Raw genomic sequence first — 17,559 nt, 5'->3', positions numbered from 1 at the left:
ACAACAACTTTGCAGCATGTTGACCAAGTTATACAACTTCCAGAGCGTTCTTGGTGCAAATGATACCCCACCTCTCAGTTCCTCTGGAGATATCATCATGCTCCTGTCAAGCAGCCAAGAGAGCACATTACTTTGGCATTTATCATCAAACAAGACAAAACTTGTGCAACATAACTTATTGTCCACCATGTGCATCATAAGCTGTTGCTCTTTCCTTGGCTTGAAAACACTGAAGCTTACAGTATTAGGACCATTTCTCAGAATGAACCCCAAAGTTAACAGATGATTATGAACCCAATGATAAACTCTGAAAATGATGAGTGTTTCTGGAAAGGACAAAGCTGATTTCCCAATATGAAATTTCCATATCAGTTTATGAAGTGCTTTAAACAAATACTGGCTGCCTTTGTTTTATTATGACCATTCAAAAATGGACACTTTCAATATAAACTATAGCAATGTAGAGGAGAGTTTGGTTTCACTTTCTTCTGTGACCTTTGTTTTTACGAAATAATTTGGCCTTTTTGCCTTTCCTGCAAACTATTTGGAAACATCTGAATACTGGTGGCGAAACTGATCAAAGAACAGAAAATATTGCAGGTTGAATGGTCGTGAGCTTAGACTATACTTACTAAGAAGTGAAAATAACTAATTAAGTGTAAGACCTACCTTTAAATCTAAACTGGAAATGAAAGGGAAAAAAAAAAAATCAACCCAGAATCACTATATTCATATTAAAAAAAAATCCACCTTTAATCAGTTCAAAATTGCCTCACACATAAAAATGGACTTAGAACTTTAGAAGTACTGCCATAAACACAAATAAAGTGCCTTATCAAGGTGCCACATCAATGGCAGTAAAATAATAGGTCACATTCCAATGTGACTAATTGGACAAAAAGACTAATCGTTTTGTGTGTCAGTGCCACTGTTTGGCCAGTTCAGCCAACTGTCATTGTTTCAGCCATTGCTGGAGGAGTAAGAAGACGTGGTCCCGGGCCAGAGCCAGTTGGGGAGGATCCTGGCTCCTAGCAGGGTACATGTTGGCACAGTGGGCTGTTCCTGGGTCAGAGAGAGATTGATGGATAGTGAGTAAGACAAGGAGAGAGGGGAAAACAGAAATCTGTACCATTTATATGCTATACAATAACAATAACTACCCAATAAAAGCTGGAGGTGAACAAGCAAGCCCTTGTTCTAATATGAAACAGTTGCTTGGCATCTTGAAAATTAAACTTGTGTGGCTAATCAAATTTTACACCTGGATCTCTTAATAAAAAAAAAAAAAATCCCATTAGTCCAGATACAACATTAATTGCCTGAGCTCTCACTATCACTGGTCATGGCTGGATGATGTCCCAAGATGAAGCATCACAATCTTGCAACATCGGTTCTGTGTCAGCTGTCATGAATCACTACCTCACTGCCCTGGTGATAGCATGACTACCATCATGGATGAAAATTTAGCCACACTAGTGCCATGGCTACACCTGTTACTTTAAAATTTCAGCATTACCACTAGGATATTTTGGTAGCCTTTCTAACACTGCATACGAAATTTCTTTCTCACCTTTGATGAAGACAGCAGGAAGGTCAGGTGTGATGTCATGAGTGATTCCCAGGGCGTGCCAAGGGTCAATGGACCCGTTGGGGAAAACTATTCTGGTGGAGTGAATGTCATAGCCGCCATAGCACTCATTAGTCTGGGCCACGGCCTCTGCCAGTGTCTCAGCACTGACACTGTAGAAGTCTGCACACTGTTTGATCTGATACCTGGAAGAGAAGATACGGTACTTTGAGATGCCAAATTTGACGTTTTGGCCCAAAGCTCACAGGGTCACCAAAATCACAAGAAATCGTCTTTTGGGGAGTATGAATCCAATCACTAAATATGCCAATCAACTGAGTCACCAAATTAAATGGCAATCTGACCAACAGATTTTGAGATATGTTGCCTTGGAGTAAGGAGTTGAATAAATCGGCATACTGACTGATATGCCCATCCTAAGGCCCCACCTGCCAGCATGTCAAAAATATCACTAGCACCCTTCAAAAATGGAAGAGTTGTGCTGCAGCCCTGGTTTTATGAGTTAGAAGAAGTTCCTACTCAGGCTATAAGCATCTCTTCAGACAGAACCACCCATGTTTGACTTGGCCAAAGGTAGGCAATCAATGATCCACACTAAGTATGACGAATACTAGCCTATCCATTTGTCTATAATACATTCTAGCCATTCTACAAAAAGGAAAATTCAGCACAGGATGAACGTCAGCAAGGCTATCATACTAAGAACGTTCATTCTTATTCATAAAATGAGGGCTGTACCACAACCATTCCATTTAATTTCACCATAGTACCTGAGTTCTTACTCATCCTAAACATATCAAACCCCACTTGTGAATCACAAGGCCTGACACCACTGCACAGTTTTCCTGGTCTCAGAAACCCTAAACAATCCCAACAGATGTGATCAGGGCCCAGAATTCCAACTTGTTACCATGTGTGATGAGCTGTCAGCCGTAGCTAAGCGCTCATACCCAGGCTATAAAACCTGAAAACCTATAAAATCTGGTAAAACGAGGAAGAGGATAACATCTACCAGCCCCCTTCAACATCTACCTGACAAGTTGAGATCACTGCCAAGTCTACTTCTAAGGTAGATGGGAACATCTGTTTGTTGAACAATTACTGCAAGAAACTTAGACCTACACTAATGTTGCAGTAAATATGGTCCTCATTATGCACCTCTCACCATTGTTCAAACATGTACATATGTACACAGAGAAACCTGGTTGAAGGAACTCTTGCACGCTGAATAGTCACCATGACTATGAACTGGAGAGGTGCCGCAATTCAAAAGACATTCTCATTCAGGAGTCATTTGGCTGCTATCCACTTGTGTCAGAACAGGTGGAGCATCTCTTGATCTGCCTGTGACGAGTTCAGTCCATAAATGGAAGCATCTAAGGTACCCTCATTGCTCTTTGTGACAGTCAGTACAAGGCTTCCAGGATTATATCCAGCTTCTCTTGTCTCACTTGATCCAGGACTTGTTGGATAAGAGAGATCGCAGGAGCATACAGATGCTCCCTGGCTCCTGGTACACAAATGCATAGTGACCCAGTAGGAGGTCATCATCATTTTTATTGAGCACCACAGTGGGAAGTACATTGCTCTGCCCAATTGCGAAGAGATTTTCATGTGCATCCATGAATGGCAGAAAATATTTGATTTACCACAGGAGGGTGAAGGTTCCACTCTGTGGTGTGAGGACTGCCTCTTGATAAGAGGTCTGCTGCACTGTTGGTCTTTGTCTCTGTTGGTTTTTACTGGCAGAGAGCTGAATAGTGGTGTGTCTTTCCAGAGGGAATGCGCTGTCCTGGTGTGGGCAAACAGAAACCAATCACACTACGGCAGTTAGGTGCGACAAGGCCTCTTGAGCCAGTTCACCTGGACTGATTGTTCTTGTCATGGATGGAATAAGTGCTGGTTTTCCATGCGCCTCTTGGTTGCACCTCACACCATATGTAGTTCTTGGTGTCTTACGGAACTGGGATGCTCAAGTTTTCTTTTCTTGCTAATTGGTTAACAGGAGGGAAGGGAAGAGGGAAGGGACAAGTAACTAATGTTAATTAGTTGGCTTAGATCCTTACTACAGGAGGTAGCAGCTTGTAGCTCTGGCTAGTTGGCCCGGTAAGTGTGAAGCTAATGGTGGCAGTTAAGTGGATAAGTGGCTAATCAGCTGGTTCAAAGCCAACCCAAAACAATATAGAAACACAGAAAAAATTAGCTTGTTCTCACCACTCATACAAAATCTACTGCCATCTGAGGTGAGACCAAGTTCAAGTTTATTTAGAGGCCTTAATCACTGTTACAGTCCCCAATGACTTTGCAAGCCTACAGTTTACAGAAAGAGCAAGCATCACCCCCAACCTGAAACCTCAGAGGACATGCATAGTAGCAATGACTAACTAGGTGGTAGTCGAAATAGCAATGTATTATGGCCAATGGGTGGGCCAGTACTCAACAGTCTAGTGGACCATTGCCTGCCTTTGGAAAAGTTGGAACTTCCATGGTTATTATATTATATTATTGAGTGATGCTATCTGAAGACAGGCTCATAGGCTCATCATTAGGAAGTGGAGCTTGTTATGAAGTAAAACCAATTTCGGCTGAACCCTAATCATGGTGTGTTGTAGAAATACAAACAGATCTTCAATATTAAATATACTCACGGGAGAGGGAAGCCTTTAAATGGCTGGTTGGGTGAATCAGTGCTCTGGTAGAATCCAAATTCAGTGCAGGTCTGGTAAACCCACTGTCTCCCTAGAAACACCATCCCACGCACACACACACACGCATGCACACACGTGCACAGACACACGTGCACACACACAAACAAACAACTTATTCATGGTCAGCATATTCTGTTGGCTCATAAAAATCAAGACCTTGACATCACAAGACAGGTCAAGCTAACAATGAGTCGGAACCAGCTTTACCCCTATTTACTTTCCTTTTCCCCCTTAACAAAGACAAAGAAAGGAAAGAAAGAGTAGAAATGAAATCCACCAGAGAGGGCAGGGGAGGGTGTACAGTTTATACATACGCGCCCCAGTGGCTTTTTAACAGACCACTTCCTGTCCCAGTGATCCCCACTAACCCTCCCACTTATGAAACAGACGCTGGGAACTGGAACCGCAGCCCAGGGCAAGGGAACAACATGGAAAACAGAGAGCTGCTTTTTTGGTCGAACATGCAAAGTTGTTACTAAACACTCATTGCTTCAACAAAAGGCATGAGTGAAGTAAAAATAGACAACCTCCTCTCAAAATAGTCAATTCCACTGTAAAGTAAACACATTTTAGGTAATGAGGTTTAAACACTTGTTGGGTTGTTTTTTTTGAGCCTGAAGACAGCAATTTTTTTTTTTACAAATTACCCATAGATGATGGCTACATATTTCAGTGACTTGAGAAAAAAAATGAACTCTTGGATATTCTTACAATATTAAACACACATCAGTTTGAGATACTTGGTGCCAGGCAATGAGTTATTTTATGCTCGAGTACTGTGATATTTTTGTGTATTATATTAAATTACCAGTGTTTCAGTCTTCTTCAGTGTGATCCTGAGTCACGAAAGTCATTCTGAAGAAGACTTGCCATATCAAAACACTGGTAATTTAATATATTATTTCCCAATCGTGGTTGCGAGTGTGTGACTGCCTTCCTTCACATATCTCTCTCTTCTACAATGAATTTCTCCCTGCATTGTTGTATGTCGTTGTTTAAGGTCAGTGCTAAACGGGGAGGCATTTGCTCTTAATTGTACATTGTACTGCTATCACACTTTACTGTGGCTGCACTGGAAAGATCTTGACATGATGTGACGTCTACATTTGCATTTATACGAGGAAATTTAAAAAAAGAAAGAGACCACAAAACAACAAAAAGGAACCAGAAATATAAGGTACGTCATGAGTGGCTGTTTTTAGCGGTGGGAAAGTGGATCTTTCCCTTTAAAATAGTGGCCAGTAAAATTACTGCATTTACACACACGCCCACAGTCCAAAACGCATATACACACACCTCCCCCAGCGGCTGGCCCGTCCCAGGATGTGTTGGTCATATCTCTCAGATAGTTGGTGTAGCTGGCATCCAGGCACTTCATGGAGAAGGTGTCCATCATGAGGCGGGCCACGCGAGCATAGCGGGCGTATGGCTCCCCCAGTGAGGCGTCACTCATCACGCTACACAGCACCTTGATTGTGATGTTGGTGCCCACCACACCCTGCAATAATACAGCATTGACAGGCTTAGTGATATGCTACTCGTGTGAAATGACTGACTGAGTAAGAATACACATGAAATGACTTCTGAGACATTACTGGTCACAGAGAAAATTACAGGGAAGCAGGATAGCTTTGTGGTTGGAGAGAGTCAGTGTTCAGTGGTAATTCATGAATGAATGTTATAGTTTTTCCCATTAATAATCATACCAACAAATGTATTTCACTATTATCACAGTTAGCTGATAATCATTCAAGTTGAAATATCCAAAAACTGATCTCCAAATTAGATTAAAAAAACAAAACAAACAAAAAAAAAAACAGCAGAAAAGTTTATTCATGCTGTTTTGGGTGGAAGTGGAAACGCCCAGGGCAAATTTAATGAGTCATCCTGAATTTTTGAAGCAAGAGAGGATGTAATCACCAGAATTTGGATTGTAATGAAAAAGGAATAACACACAGTGTAGCAATCTCTTGGGAAATGGTTCACAAGAAATGATTAATTTAGCTCTGAATCAATCATCTGATGGTCTAAAAGTACATTTATTAGGTAACTATGCACCACCATTAATACAAGGGCCACTTTGGCTGATCAGCAACAAAAAGCATTATCCCTCCTAATTTCTTTCACATCAGAAAGGTTGTATAGCAGTTATAGCCTTTCAAAGTTAGATTTTTTTTTTTTTTTTTTTTTTTGGTGAGCCTATAAAATTTCCTCTAGCGCCACCAGAAGGCCAAACGTTCAATTTGTTGAACTAAATCGTTTTAGTCATTTCAGGGAAATACAGACACTGTCACCCAGATCCATTGTCCCTGCCTTGTGGTTTAGGTGATAGTTGTTTCAAAATATCATGTTCTTATGTTTGCATATACAAGAGGTTAGTGCAAAGATCAGAGCAGACAGCTTATGGGACTCATTGGATAGCTGCAGTGAACCCTTCCTTCAATAACCACCGACAAAGTGCCTCTCAGCAAGGCACTAGAGCTGCTCGGTGACTCAGAGGAGCTCAGGTATTTCCCGAAAACATAATGTGTTTCTCCTCAAATGTGGGTTTGAGGATAAAAAAAAATTCGGCACTTGTCGCAGTTGTTCTTACATGCTGAACAAAAGCCCCATTAACAACAAATGACCCATGACTAGTATCCCCCTCGCATCACTTCATCTACTATTCTGGCTAAAGACAGGAACCCTTGGTGTGCGTTCCACAAGCTATAGCGTTATATAATTTCCTTCCCCTGTTTTATAAAGTATCCAACTGCCAACTCGTCAACCGTGGCGCTTTAGATGCTAGATTTGATTCTTCTGATTGGGTTACACCTCACTTGTAGTTCTTATCCAAATTCCTTCGTGGTACCTAAAACCTGGTAGTTTACGCTATGCCCAGCCCTTTGGCCCAGAGAGGCAGCTGCTGGCTGTGTTTTTCTGCTAGTGCTGTGGACTCTGTGGCCCACCACTCCTCTTGGTTCTTTTATAACCGTCTCTTTAGCCTGGGGCGACAGGAAACCAGAGAGACCAAAGAGTCTTTTGTTGCTTTTTCACATCAGCTTATTGGTAACCGGACTCACGTCTCCTCAAGGCACCAGGGGATAGAGAGGGAACGGGATAAAGAGGAGAGCAGAAAAAGGGGAAGGAGGGGTTACTGGCAAATAAAGGAACTAAGACAGAAGGAGAAGAGTGACAGATAGAGGTGATAGATAATAAGAAAGAACAAAAAGGGAGAGAAATTTGGTGTGCACTGGGGCAAAGCATCGCCACAAGAGGGACTTGTGTGAAACAGTTGTCAGATTTCCACCGTCTAACAGGTTTGGGAGCCCCTCTTCCTCCTCATCACTGGGGTTAGACTGATACATCTGTTTGCCAATAAATCGGACCAACATTCATGAAGCCAATTTAGAGTCTCAAGAATTTTACGCACATGGAAAAATGCTCACAAATGTTTTGTGAATTACACTTATGATTTATTATTTTTGAATGTATGAAATGATTTTGCATTGCATAAATGTAAATATTTGTAATTGTACATAATTTGAATGCTTGGGTGTTACAACACCCCTAGCGTGGAGCAGCCAGGTGTGTCTCAACCACAGCACTGTATTGTACTGTCACCACATGTACTTTCACAACGTGAGCTTGTATTTGCCTTCATAAATGCTGACCTTTGATTAAAAATCAGTTACTGGCTAGTCAGTGCTGTCCATCTCTGAAAGAATGCAGATGGATATGCACTATTCATTTCATAATTGATCAATATCGCTCTCACTGTCAACGGGAAACCCTTATCTTACATTAATTAAAATTTGACATTTGGATAAAATTTGACACCATGTCATTCAGCTATTATCATTATTATTATTATTATTATCATCATCATCATCATCATCATCATTGTCATTTTGGATGTCAGTGATGTAGAAGTGGAACTGCTGGGGGAAAAGAAAAATTAGCAAGACACACTATGAACAGCTACCCATGTTATACTAAGATAGTGATTTTACTCTTTGACCTGTACACATATATTTGACTCCATACATGTCTATCATAAGAGTAACAGCCTCTTCTATATTACTCTGTATTTTTTATTATCGCAGGATCATGTACCCTGCGCCTCTTCGTATTTATGAGCACCACAGTAAATTTTAGGAGATCATTTGATAGAGCGGAGGGTCTGGAGGCACCGGGGTGTGCTCTTTGCTAGATTAGCAAACCTTGAAGAAATAATTGCTTTTTGGCTTGAAGGAATTTACCTTTTCTTAAAGCATCCACGCAACAATTATTGGTTTGTTCACTAACCATGTAACCTTTGATCAGTGGCAGTATTATATCACCTCATACTTTGAATTTCTTGGCACCTAGCCTATAGATTTAACAAACTCAAAACACTACATATTTGATAGCAGCCCAATCTGTATTAAACATAACGGTCTAAACCTAAATCTGGTCTAAACCAGGTGCTGAAGCTCCACCTGGTCCTGACAAAAGCCTGAACTCAGAAAAAAAAAATTGGTTAGAATCCATCAGCAGGGCCCAGGAAAGCGGGGCCCAGGTAGGGCTGCATGATATATCATTTTATATCAACATCGTGATTTGAGGCTAGGTACCATCTGGGACTTCAGATATCGAAATATGGTGATGTGGCATAGATGTTGCCTTTTCCTGGTTTTAAAGGCTGTGTTACAGTAAAAGGATGCAAGTTTCTGAACTTCTCAGACTGTTCTAGCCAATCTAATATTGGTCTCTACCTGCCTGGTCATCATATTGAAATTATTAATCACAGTTTATCAAAAATCTTGGCATTTGGTCAGCTCATTATGATATTCACTTTTATCCATATCGCCCAGACCTAGGTCCAGGCAGAAAATTGTGTGAGCTATGTTTCAAGGAAGAACTTAATTAGTATGGCTTGATGAAGAGTTTTAGTGTCCATCATCAGCTGCTTCAATCCAAAAAGATCAGCATGGGCTTTCAAAAAAAAATGTGTCACTTGGACATAACCAATACCACTTCACTCGCTTATCTCTCACCTCAAACTCCCTGTTGTCTTGATTGTACTGGACTACATCCATGAAGTTGCCAGCCAGCATCTCCAGGAGGTAGGCAGAGTCCATTTCTGTCTGGATCTGCAACTTGGAACACAGACTGGAGGAGGAGGAGGAAAGAGGGAGGAGGGTGTGTAGGAGAGGAGGGGACATCAAGAATAGAGAGACAGCGACAACACAAAGGGTTTGGTTATTATACAGCGCTGCCTGTCTTCAGTAGAAAACTCTTGCCACTTCACTGAGCACTCCACATAAAATTCCCCAGATATTGGGGATCTGAACCAGTGACATTCTGGCCACCAGTTTGTTTCTTTAAACTTTAGCTCTTCCAGTGCAATCACTCGGTGGCATGTTGTTCACAGGTCACTGCCTTTTAGATACACAAGGGAATACCAAAATATAAAAACAGTCATAAATATAGGCAAACAGAAGCACACACAACCACTTTTGGGTGCACACCTACACACCTACACACACACACACACCTACACACACACACACACACACACACACACACACACACACACACACACACACACACACACACACACACACACACACACACACACACACACACACACACACACACACACACACACACACACACACAGATTGAGGTAATTTGTCAATCTGACCGTAATTGTGACAAGCTGCATCGTCTAAGGGGAAATGGAGACACAGTGTTTTTGGGTTAGTTTAGCTGTGTATGTTTGCTAACCCCAAGTGTGTATGTGTATGTGTGTGTGTGTGTGTGTGTGAAAGAGTGAGAGAGTTGTTGACATTAACTCGCCACTTCCTCAGCACAGGTTTTTCTCTCACAGCCCCTCAACGGTGATTTAGTAACCTTGTTGATGATGTAAGATGTCGATTTTTAGTAAAGATGAAATCGTGTCTCTGAGGCCTTGCGGTTTGGAAAGTGGTCATTGTGTGTGTGTGAGTGTGTGTCTGCATGAGGACACGTCTGCGCGGTTGTGTGCCTCCAAGAGGCTAAAATGAAACAGGTGATGTGGTCAAATGATGGCAGGGTATGTACAAAGACAAGGCGCTAGTTACTCTCTGTGACACTATTAGCTCTAAGTGTCCACTATGTCAGACTAGCCAGACTAATAAAAACATTTAACCATGCTCCTTCACCGTATAAACTGACCTTACAGTCACTATAACAACCCAGAACAAGCAAATAGAAAACACCAGCAGAGACAGCCCATAATGACTGCAGACGCAGGTCAAGCATGCAAACAATGGCTCCATGCTAGACACACTGAAGTGGGGAGCAGCACGGCAGAAAACAGAAAAAAAAAGGAGATAGGTGACAGTTTGTGATGAAAATGAGAGACAATGACTTCAATGCAACAAAGAACAAAGAATATGAAAATGAAAAGAAATAGAGGAGAGGAAGTGCTTTGTCTACACAGAGGCCTTGGGGAGGTTTGACATTCCAGAGTCCTTGGCTTGGTCCAAAAGGGCCAGAGGACAGGTGAGGAAGCTGTAACTGGACCCAACACACGCCAAGACCCATAACAACCCTTGTTGCTCCCTGAACCCGATGTGTCCCGTATCCTTTAGGTGCCCCCACCCCACCCCGGTGTCCAACAACCAGGGAAGGAAAAATACTCAGGCAGTGCCTTCGTTTCCACTTTGCCGATCACCTGAAAATTGCTTTGGCTTTCACCAAAGCATTTTCCACGGGGTACATGGAGCCCAAGGCCTAAGTCCTACAAATTTAGGTTTATAATTAAATCAAATCATAGAATTTTGTTTAAAAATAAACAAAAATTAGTGACTAGTGGTTAGACAACCACTAGCCACACTGGCTAGTGACACAAAAAGTTAATGTCAAGCCCTGATTGTGACAATACTATAAGGATGGCATTTACACACACAAGAGATTTTTGATCAACAATCATTAGTAATGAGGATATGATGACCAAGGAGATAAAGGCAAATAACAGGACAGCTAAAACAGTAAGTTTAGAAAATTGGCTCCCTTAACTGTAATGCAGCCTTTAAAACCAGGAAATCTCTAAAATCCCAGATGATATGTATTTTCATTTAATGACATTAATACTGATATACTGCCCAGCCCTATGAGCCATCTGCCCTTGGTCTAACCTGGGATGGAAAGTCCATGAAGCCTCATTTTGGGAATGAAAGTTGGATAAAATTCCCCTTTAAAAGTATGTAAAAACTTCTTGTTCAAACGCGCCAGTTACCATGACACAGCACAAGAGTTGATCAGCACTATATTAGTTGATCCACTGTTATTGCAATAGCTGCCCTAAGTTTTAAAGCTCTGAAAATAGCCAAGACAGCGCAGCTACTTTGTTTTGTTTAGAAAGACCCCCCCCCCCCCCCCCCCCCCCCCCCCCCCACCCCCACCCACCCACACACACACACACACACACACGTAGCCAGGCTGATGCAGACTGCATGGGGCAGTGCTAGCCTGCAGAGGCTAAAACTACCACTAAAACTAAACTAAAAACTAAAATTAATTGTGTAAAAAGAAATTTGTTAAAAAAAACTAGACCTTGGAAAAAAAAAACAAAATCTAACTGAAACAAAGTTGTATGCTTACAAAACTAACTAAACTAAAATGCAAATATAGAGAACATGTCTAGTTTGTCTAGTTTCAGTCTGACAATTTGGTCAGTTTATCAACATAACAAGTGGTGCTGATGTTTACTGAGACTAGGATGTCTACATGACTGTGAGTCAGCTGCCTTCACAAAGAGTTGTGTTTGTATTTTGATAACTACTTGTAACTTATTAAATCATGTCCCTGACAAATGCCTTCAAATTATAATAAGAAACTAAAACTAATACTGAAACAAATAAAAAACTAAACTAAAACTAAACATTTTTTTAAACAATAAAAGTCAACTAAAACGAGCAAACACACTCTGGAAACTAAATGAAAAACTAAACTGAATTGAAAACAAGAATCCAAAATGAAATACAAAAAAAAAAAAAAAAAAAAAAAAAAAAAAGCCTAATAAAATATACAAAATTATAATAACTCTGGCTTACACACACACACATTCCAAGCTGTTGGAATGTGATCATTTTGAGCTAACTGCATCCATGGAACCACTGATCAGCTTTCTCACATTTTGTTACATATAATAGTCCTCAAATGCTTTTCTTTCCACTGTGCTTGTAAAAGCTTGCCTTTTTGTAATTCGCCAGTGACAGCATTTCTACTTCAGAGATCCAAAGCAAACCGAAAATGGGAGCGTGCAAACTATCCCATGAATCCAATCAGGATGCGAACGCAGCACAAGCACAAAATCTGATGGCTGAGTCTACATGGTACTCATTGTTGGCATGACTCCCTTATTCCGTAGACTCTCGTCAATTAACTCCAAATGCTCCTCAAGGCATTTATGTATCACTTTATGATATAATCTTGTCAATTTTTTTGTGTTGAAGTGAATCATTACATGCCTTGATCAGGTCAGAGTATGCAGTGTGTGACGTGATAAAGAGGTACAGTTACTGTACTTGAAATCGTTGGTGATATTGTCATAGGTCTTCGGGTCTTTGAGGCGCTCCAGAAGGGTGTCTGAAGCCTTTTTCACCAGTAAGGGGCACTCTGGGTTCTCTGAGGCCAGCGAACGCCACACCACCTCCAAATACTCTGGCGAAACAGAGAAACAGAGACAGAGGGAGGAGTAGACACTTGGGCTGCTATATAAAGCCCTGAATAATACACCAGTTAAACATACATGACTATTCTGAGGCAATGCAAAACCTCTGCTTTGTCTTCAAAACAATGTGTGGATGAAGCTCATGATAATGCACCCAAGTGCCAGGAAATAGGTTTATTTTAAAGAGCTTGGAGTAAGGCTGAAAGTGAAAATTATGAGTCTCAGCCAAACAGTGAAATTCACAGCTTACAACACTCTAAAAGCAAGCTCCCAGAGGATAAACTTAACATTACAAAATCTTGGAATATGTCCATGAGTGAAAGCCAACCTCTTACTGGTAATAGTGCTGACTAACTGCAGTGTGGTTTGGGGAAATAATAACTTTGTGGCGCAGTGGACTGGACTAAAGGATACCTGACGTCAATACGCTATGTACACTCTTCTACTGTGTTTGTCTCTGATTTCTCCTCCGGCGTCAATGGGAATGTGGTCCAAAGTGTATATGACAGTGTCTTCAAGATAGTGCGAGTGTGTGGGTGGAAACGGTACAGTTCATGTTCAAAGACACTGTGGCCTTGGTTCCAGCCTGGAGTCTTCCTGAGGAAAACAATGGCCAAAGCCAAAGACAACACAGACACTGATACTGATATAGCAGAAGCCTTCCTAATCTTTGATCTGTCTGACTCTTACGCCCAGCACACTGCACAATACTGGAAAAACAGTAGCAGGACACATTTTGAATGTCTAGGGAAAGAAACACTTGATCCATTTTATCTCTTATTTGAGGCAGTACAAGTGTGTAAGATAAGCTCTGTGAGACAAACCAAGCATGTCTCAAGCTTGTCTCATGAGCTCAAATTAAAAACAGACTCAAATATGTTTTCGGGACATCATGCCAAACTCCAATCAAAAATCTGGCAGTTAAATGGGGGCTTGCTTAGCAAAAGTCTTGACTCATATTTTTTATGTTCCATGTTTTAGGCAACATATTACATAAAGACCGTTTCTGAATTGTTTGGAGCTATTCTACAATTTGCAACACATACAGTTTATGAGGCAGCACTTGCCTAAATAAAATTCTGTCTTTTGTAATTGGTTTGCACCACTCGCTTCCATCCACCATAATACACAAACCAACTGCAATGGTCAAGACTTCCATGACATAAGATTACGTATCTGAAGCCAAGTTCAAAAGTGGAATAAAAGAATTCTGAAAAAACTCTCAAGTCATGTTCATCATGGTAAGGTTTCCCAATTTCCTCTTGGGGATCAATAAAGTATTTCTGATTGTGATTCTGTATGTATATTTGTAGATAAGCGAGGTAATACTACATTAATTTCAGCTTTAGTCCATAAGACTGGTCTAGAGTGCCAACTTGGGTCCTGATTTACTAAAGCTTTTAATGTACGCAAAAACTAATAACGTAAGCCCCTGAGATTACCTTTCTGCAATGTCAAGTCTTAAAGCTGACGCTCAACACTGTAAAGGTTTTAGGACGCACTTATGGTGTTAAGAAATCTGAGCTTTGGTTCGCATCATACCTGGGAAGTTGACTGTAGCATGAACTGGTGCACTGGTGGCCACAGAAGCATGGACCAGGTGAGGGTACTTGAGCCTGAACCAAGCCGCAAGAGAACCCGGGTACGAGCCGCCGAATGCCACCCACTTCCTCTTGGTGAGCGCCAGGGCATCCGCCATGACGGTTCGGAAGTGAGCCAGGTCAGCCAGCGCCTGGCGGCTGCTGAGGAAGCGCAGGTTATCTGTGCTCAGGTCCCTAAATGGAAAGGAGAGGAAACTTTAATTCCATCAGTTAGAAAAATTACACCCACTCAGTTTCTATCATCTAAATATCGCCTTTAACCAACTTTTTCTTACAGTTTTTCTCATAGGACATGAATGGAGCATGACCTCACCTCTATGTGATGAGCTGGACTGCTATCAGACTGTGCAGTGGGCAGACTGTCTTTTTGAGTGCAGTGCTGCCATCTAGTGGTAAAACAGCTCCACTGATCAAGGCTTAAACTAAAGAGCGATTGCACTTCAACTGCAGCTCTTAGACTGTGGAACAACTTTCCCCAAAGTGTTAGATCAGCAGAATCCATTGCCAAACCTCAATTAACCATCCATTTATATTCCATGGCCTTTTCAATGCGAATAATGTAATTTTTTTTCGTTTCGTTTTGTTTTGTTTTTGCAATGATCTAAGAAATACTGGTGCAGGTTTTTCTAAGTTTTCTTTCTTATTTAATAATTTGCAGCAATATTAATGAAGCTGCCTTGACTTGCCCCCAATAAGGGAGGCAAAACAAGCACAGCAGCACCCCTGGGAGTGGTTCAGTGTCTTGCTGCAGGACATTTCCGCATGCATGTTGTCTAAAATACACATTTGCAGCCTTATGAGTCACATCCATAGTTTCCTTTCTGTGGTCTGGAGTATGGTTTAAAAGGTGACCTTGTCTGTTCATTTAAGTTCACTCTGTGTCATTATGGGTGAACCACGGCTTGTAAATAAAACCGACAGGGACTCACACTAGTAGGATGGCTTTTTTATTGCTAACCAGTCATCCTTTTGGCAACAAAGCAGGAATCAAAAGATATGTGATTACAGTCCCTGTGACTTTATGAACTTGTCTGTGCTGTTGCTTCCCCTCTCTGATTGTCACAACCGAAAGGATCAACAGAACAAACAGCTGACTATGAGAATCAGTTGAGACTGTAGTTTGCCTTTGTTATTTTAGGCTTTTCAAAAAATGAGGAACTGCTGGCAGATGAGCCTTGAGGTTAGCCTTGAGGTTTTCGGTCATATCCAGAAATTTGTTTGGATTATGCTCTCACTCATAATGAGACTTCCATCTTCAGGTATCTCAGAGCCATTATTTAGTGCCATCCAAGTAAATAAATGCTCTTAAGAGTTCAAATAACATTAACCTGCCAGATAAGATGAGTAAATAAGAGCGTCTGAGCCGTCTCTGTCCTGAGTTAGATGGAGAGCTACACCAGCAGTGTCACACATACTCGGTGGGGTGACTCTTGCCATAAAAGCGGTGCTCCAGCATCAGGCAGAGTGCTCCCAGTTTCTGGGCGTAGGAGAGCCAGGTGCCGTTCTGCATCCATGCTGCGTTGGCCGGACCCTCTCCACCTATCATCAGAAACACAGGGCCGCCCGGCTTAGAGAAGGCCTCATTCACAAAGTACCTCTGCGAGAGAGAGAGAGAGAGAGAGAGAGAGAGAGACATCCCAGGACTGAGCCACAGACAGACACCAATACACCTTGCAAAGAGTCATGAAGGTTCAGACACTTGTGACACTTGTGAGGAGCTTGCATTCACTGTTTTCATGCCATGTATTTCAAACATTAAACGTAAACACAAACCATTATCTTAAAACTAGCCCCTTGCAGCCCACTAAATTTTTCGACTTAAGGGATTTCCCCTCTATTTGCAAGTGCACACACTCACTTGTTTCCAGACTCGGCTGTCTGCACCATTGAAGTGATCCAGTTTCTGAGTGAACCATTGCTCCTCAAACACAGGACCCCGGACAGCAACCTGACCTTGATGAAATTTCCGAAACCCCTTGAACTGGCCCTCACCGAGGCCACAGAGAGAAACCAGAAGAAGTAAGGTCACTTCGTAAAAACAAAACAGTCCGTACGTTTGAAAAGCCATGTTGAAGTGAAAGGGGAAACACAGGCATGTGATTTATCTCGGTGAGTTCCATGTGGTCATGTGACTAGATCTGCTGAGACGTTCAGGGGCTATGGAAAATGTAGTAGACGTGGGGATCTTACTTAAAATAAGTTCTTAATTTTTTGATTTGCTTGTAGATGACGTTGTGGCATTTGTTTGGCTGCCAAAATAATAATAATAATAATAATAATAATAATAATAATCATCATCATCATCATCATCATCATCATAATTTAAACAGAACAGCCACTAAATAGGTGAATTCATGTTACAAGTAGAAATGTTGATCACGAACAACTTTATCTGCTGAAAACTAAAATAAAATAATGATAAAACAAAATAAATAAAAAAGGAAATATAATAACGCATCATATTTGGTTGCTATGTTTATATTATCAAAGGCAATGTTTTTTCCTTATTGATCTAATTTTACTTGTTTCCAAGTTCCACATTCATAAATGTAACTTTACAAACAAACAAACAAACAAACAAACAAACAAAAACTCAAGTCTTAGTATTTATGAAGGAAATGGAACAATACGTGTCAACGACTTCTTCCTTACAAAACAAAAAAGCTATCAAAACAGTGAATGTATGCAATATTTTTAAAGTTTTTAAGTGATTTTATCGTCATACACTTGCGTTTTTATTCTTTTATATATTTAATATGTTTTGTATTACCTTTTTCTTCTCTTTTTTGTTTGTTTTGTTTTGTTTTTTGCTGTCTTTTTCAATATGGCAGTACTTTTTGTTTTGATGTCTCAGTGCTTCAAGTAAGCAGTGCTGTCATTTTCGTTGTATGTTCATGTTTTGGAATAAACTTAAAGAAAATCTGCTGAAAACTGCAGCGGCTGAAGCAGTTTTGAACAGGTGGTTTTCAAGCGGTTAAC

General features: G+C 41.0%; 1 protein-coding gene across 2 annotated transcripts; it reads right to left on the bottom strand.

Annotated features, from left to right (window-relative positions):
* Positions 1–728: 728 nt before the first annotated feature.
* On the bottom strand, positions 729–16,705 carry prss59 (serine protease 59, putative). 2 transcript variants are annotated; one of them, XR_003929188.1, is made up of 10 exons: positions 16,439–16,705; positions 15,996–16,177; positions 14,522–14,754; positions 12,834–12,969; positions 9,315–9,429; positions 5,593–5,794; positions 4,237–4,327; positions 3,238–3,380; positions 1,571–1,773; positions 729–1,062 (listed from the first exon to the last, which is right to left on the bottom strand). XR_003929188.1 is itself a non-coding variant. In XM_030066323.1 (9 exons), exons 1-9 carry the CDS (start codon positions 16,646–16,648, stop codon positions 953–955), a joined length of 1,482 nt encoding a protein of 493 aa, XP_029922183.1. In that variant the 5' UTR covers positions 16,649–16,699; the 3' UTR covers positions 729–952. The 2 variants fall into 2 exon arrangements, 1 of the variants encoding a protein (XP_029922183.1); XM_030066323.1 differs by lacking the exon at positions 3,238–3,380 and having other exon boundaries at positions 16,439–16,699.
* Between the last annotated feature and the right edge of the window lie 854 nt (positions 16,706–17,559).

The sequence above is a fragment of the Myripristis murdjan genome, chromosome 13 (assembly GCF_902150065.1).
Source record: "Myripristis murdjan chromosome 13, fMyrMur1.1, whole genome shotgun sequence".
Lineage (NCBI taxonomy): Eukaryota > Metazoa > Chordata > Actinopteri > Holocentriformes > Holocentridae > Myripristis > Myripristis murdjan.
Note: the sequence above shows the minus strand (reverse complement) of the source record. Positions and strands in the feature narration are given on the sequence as shown.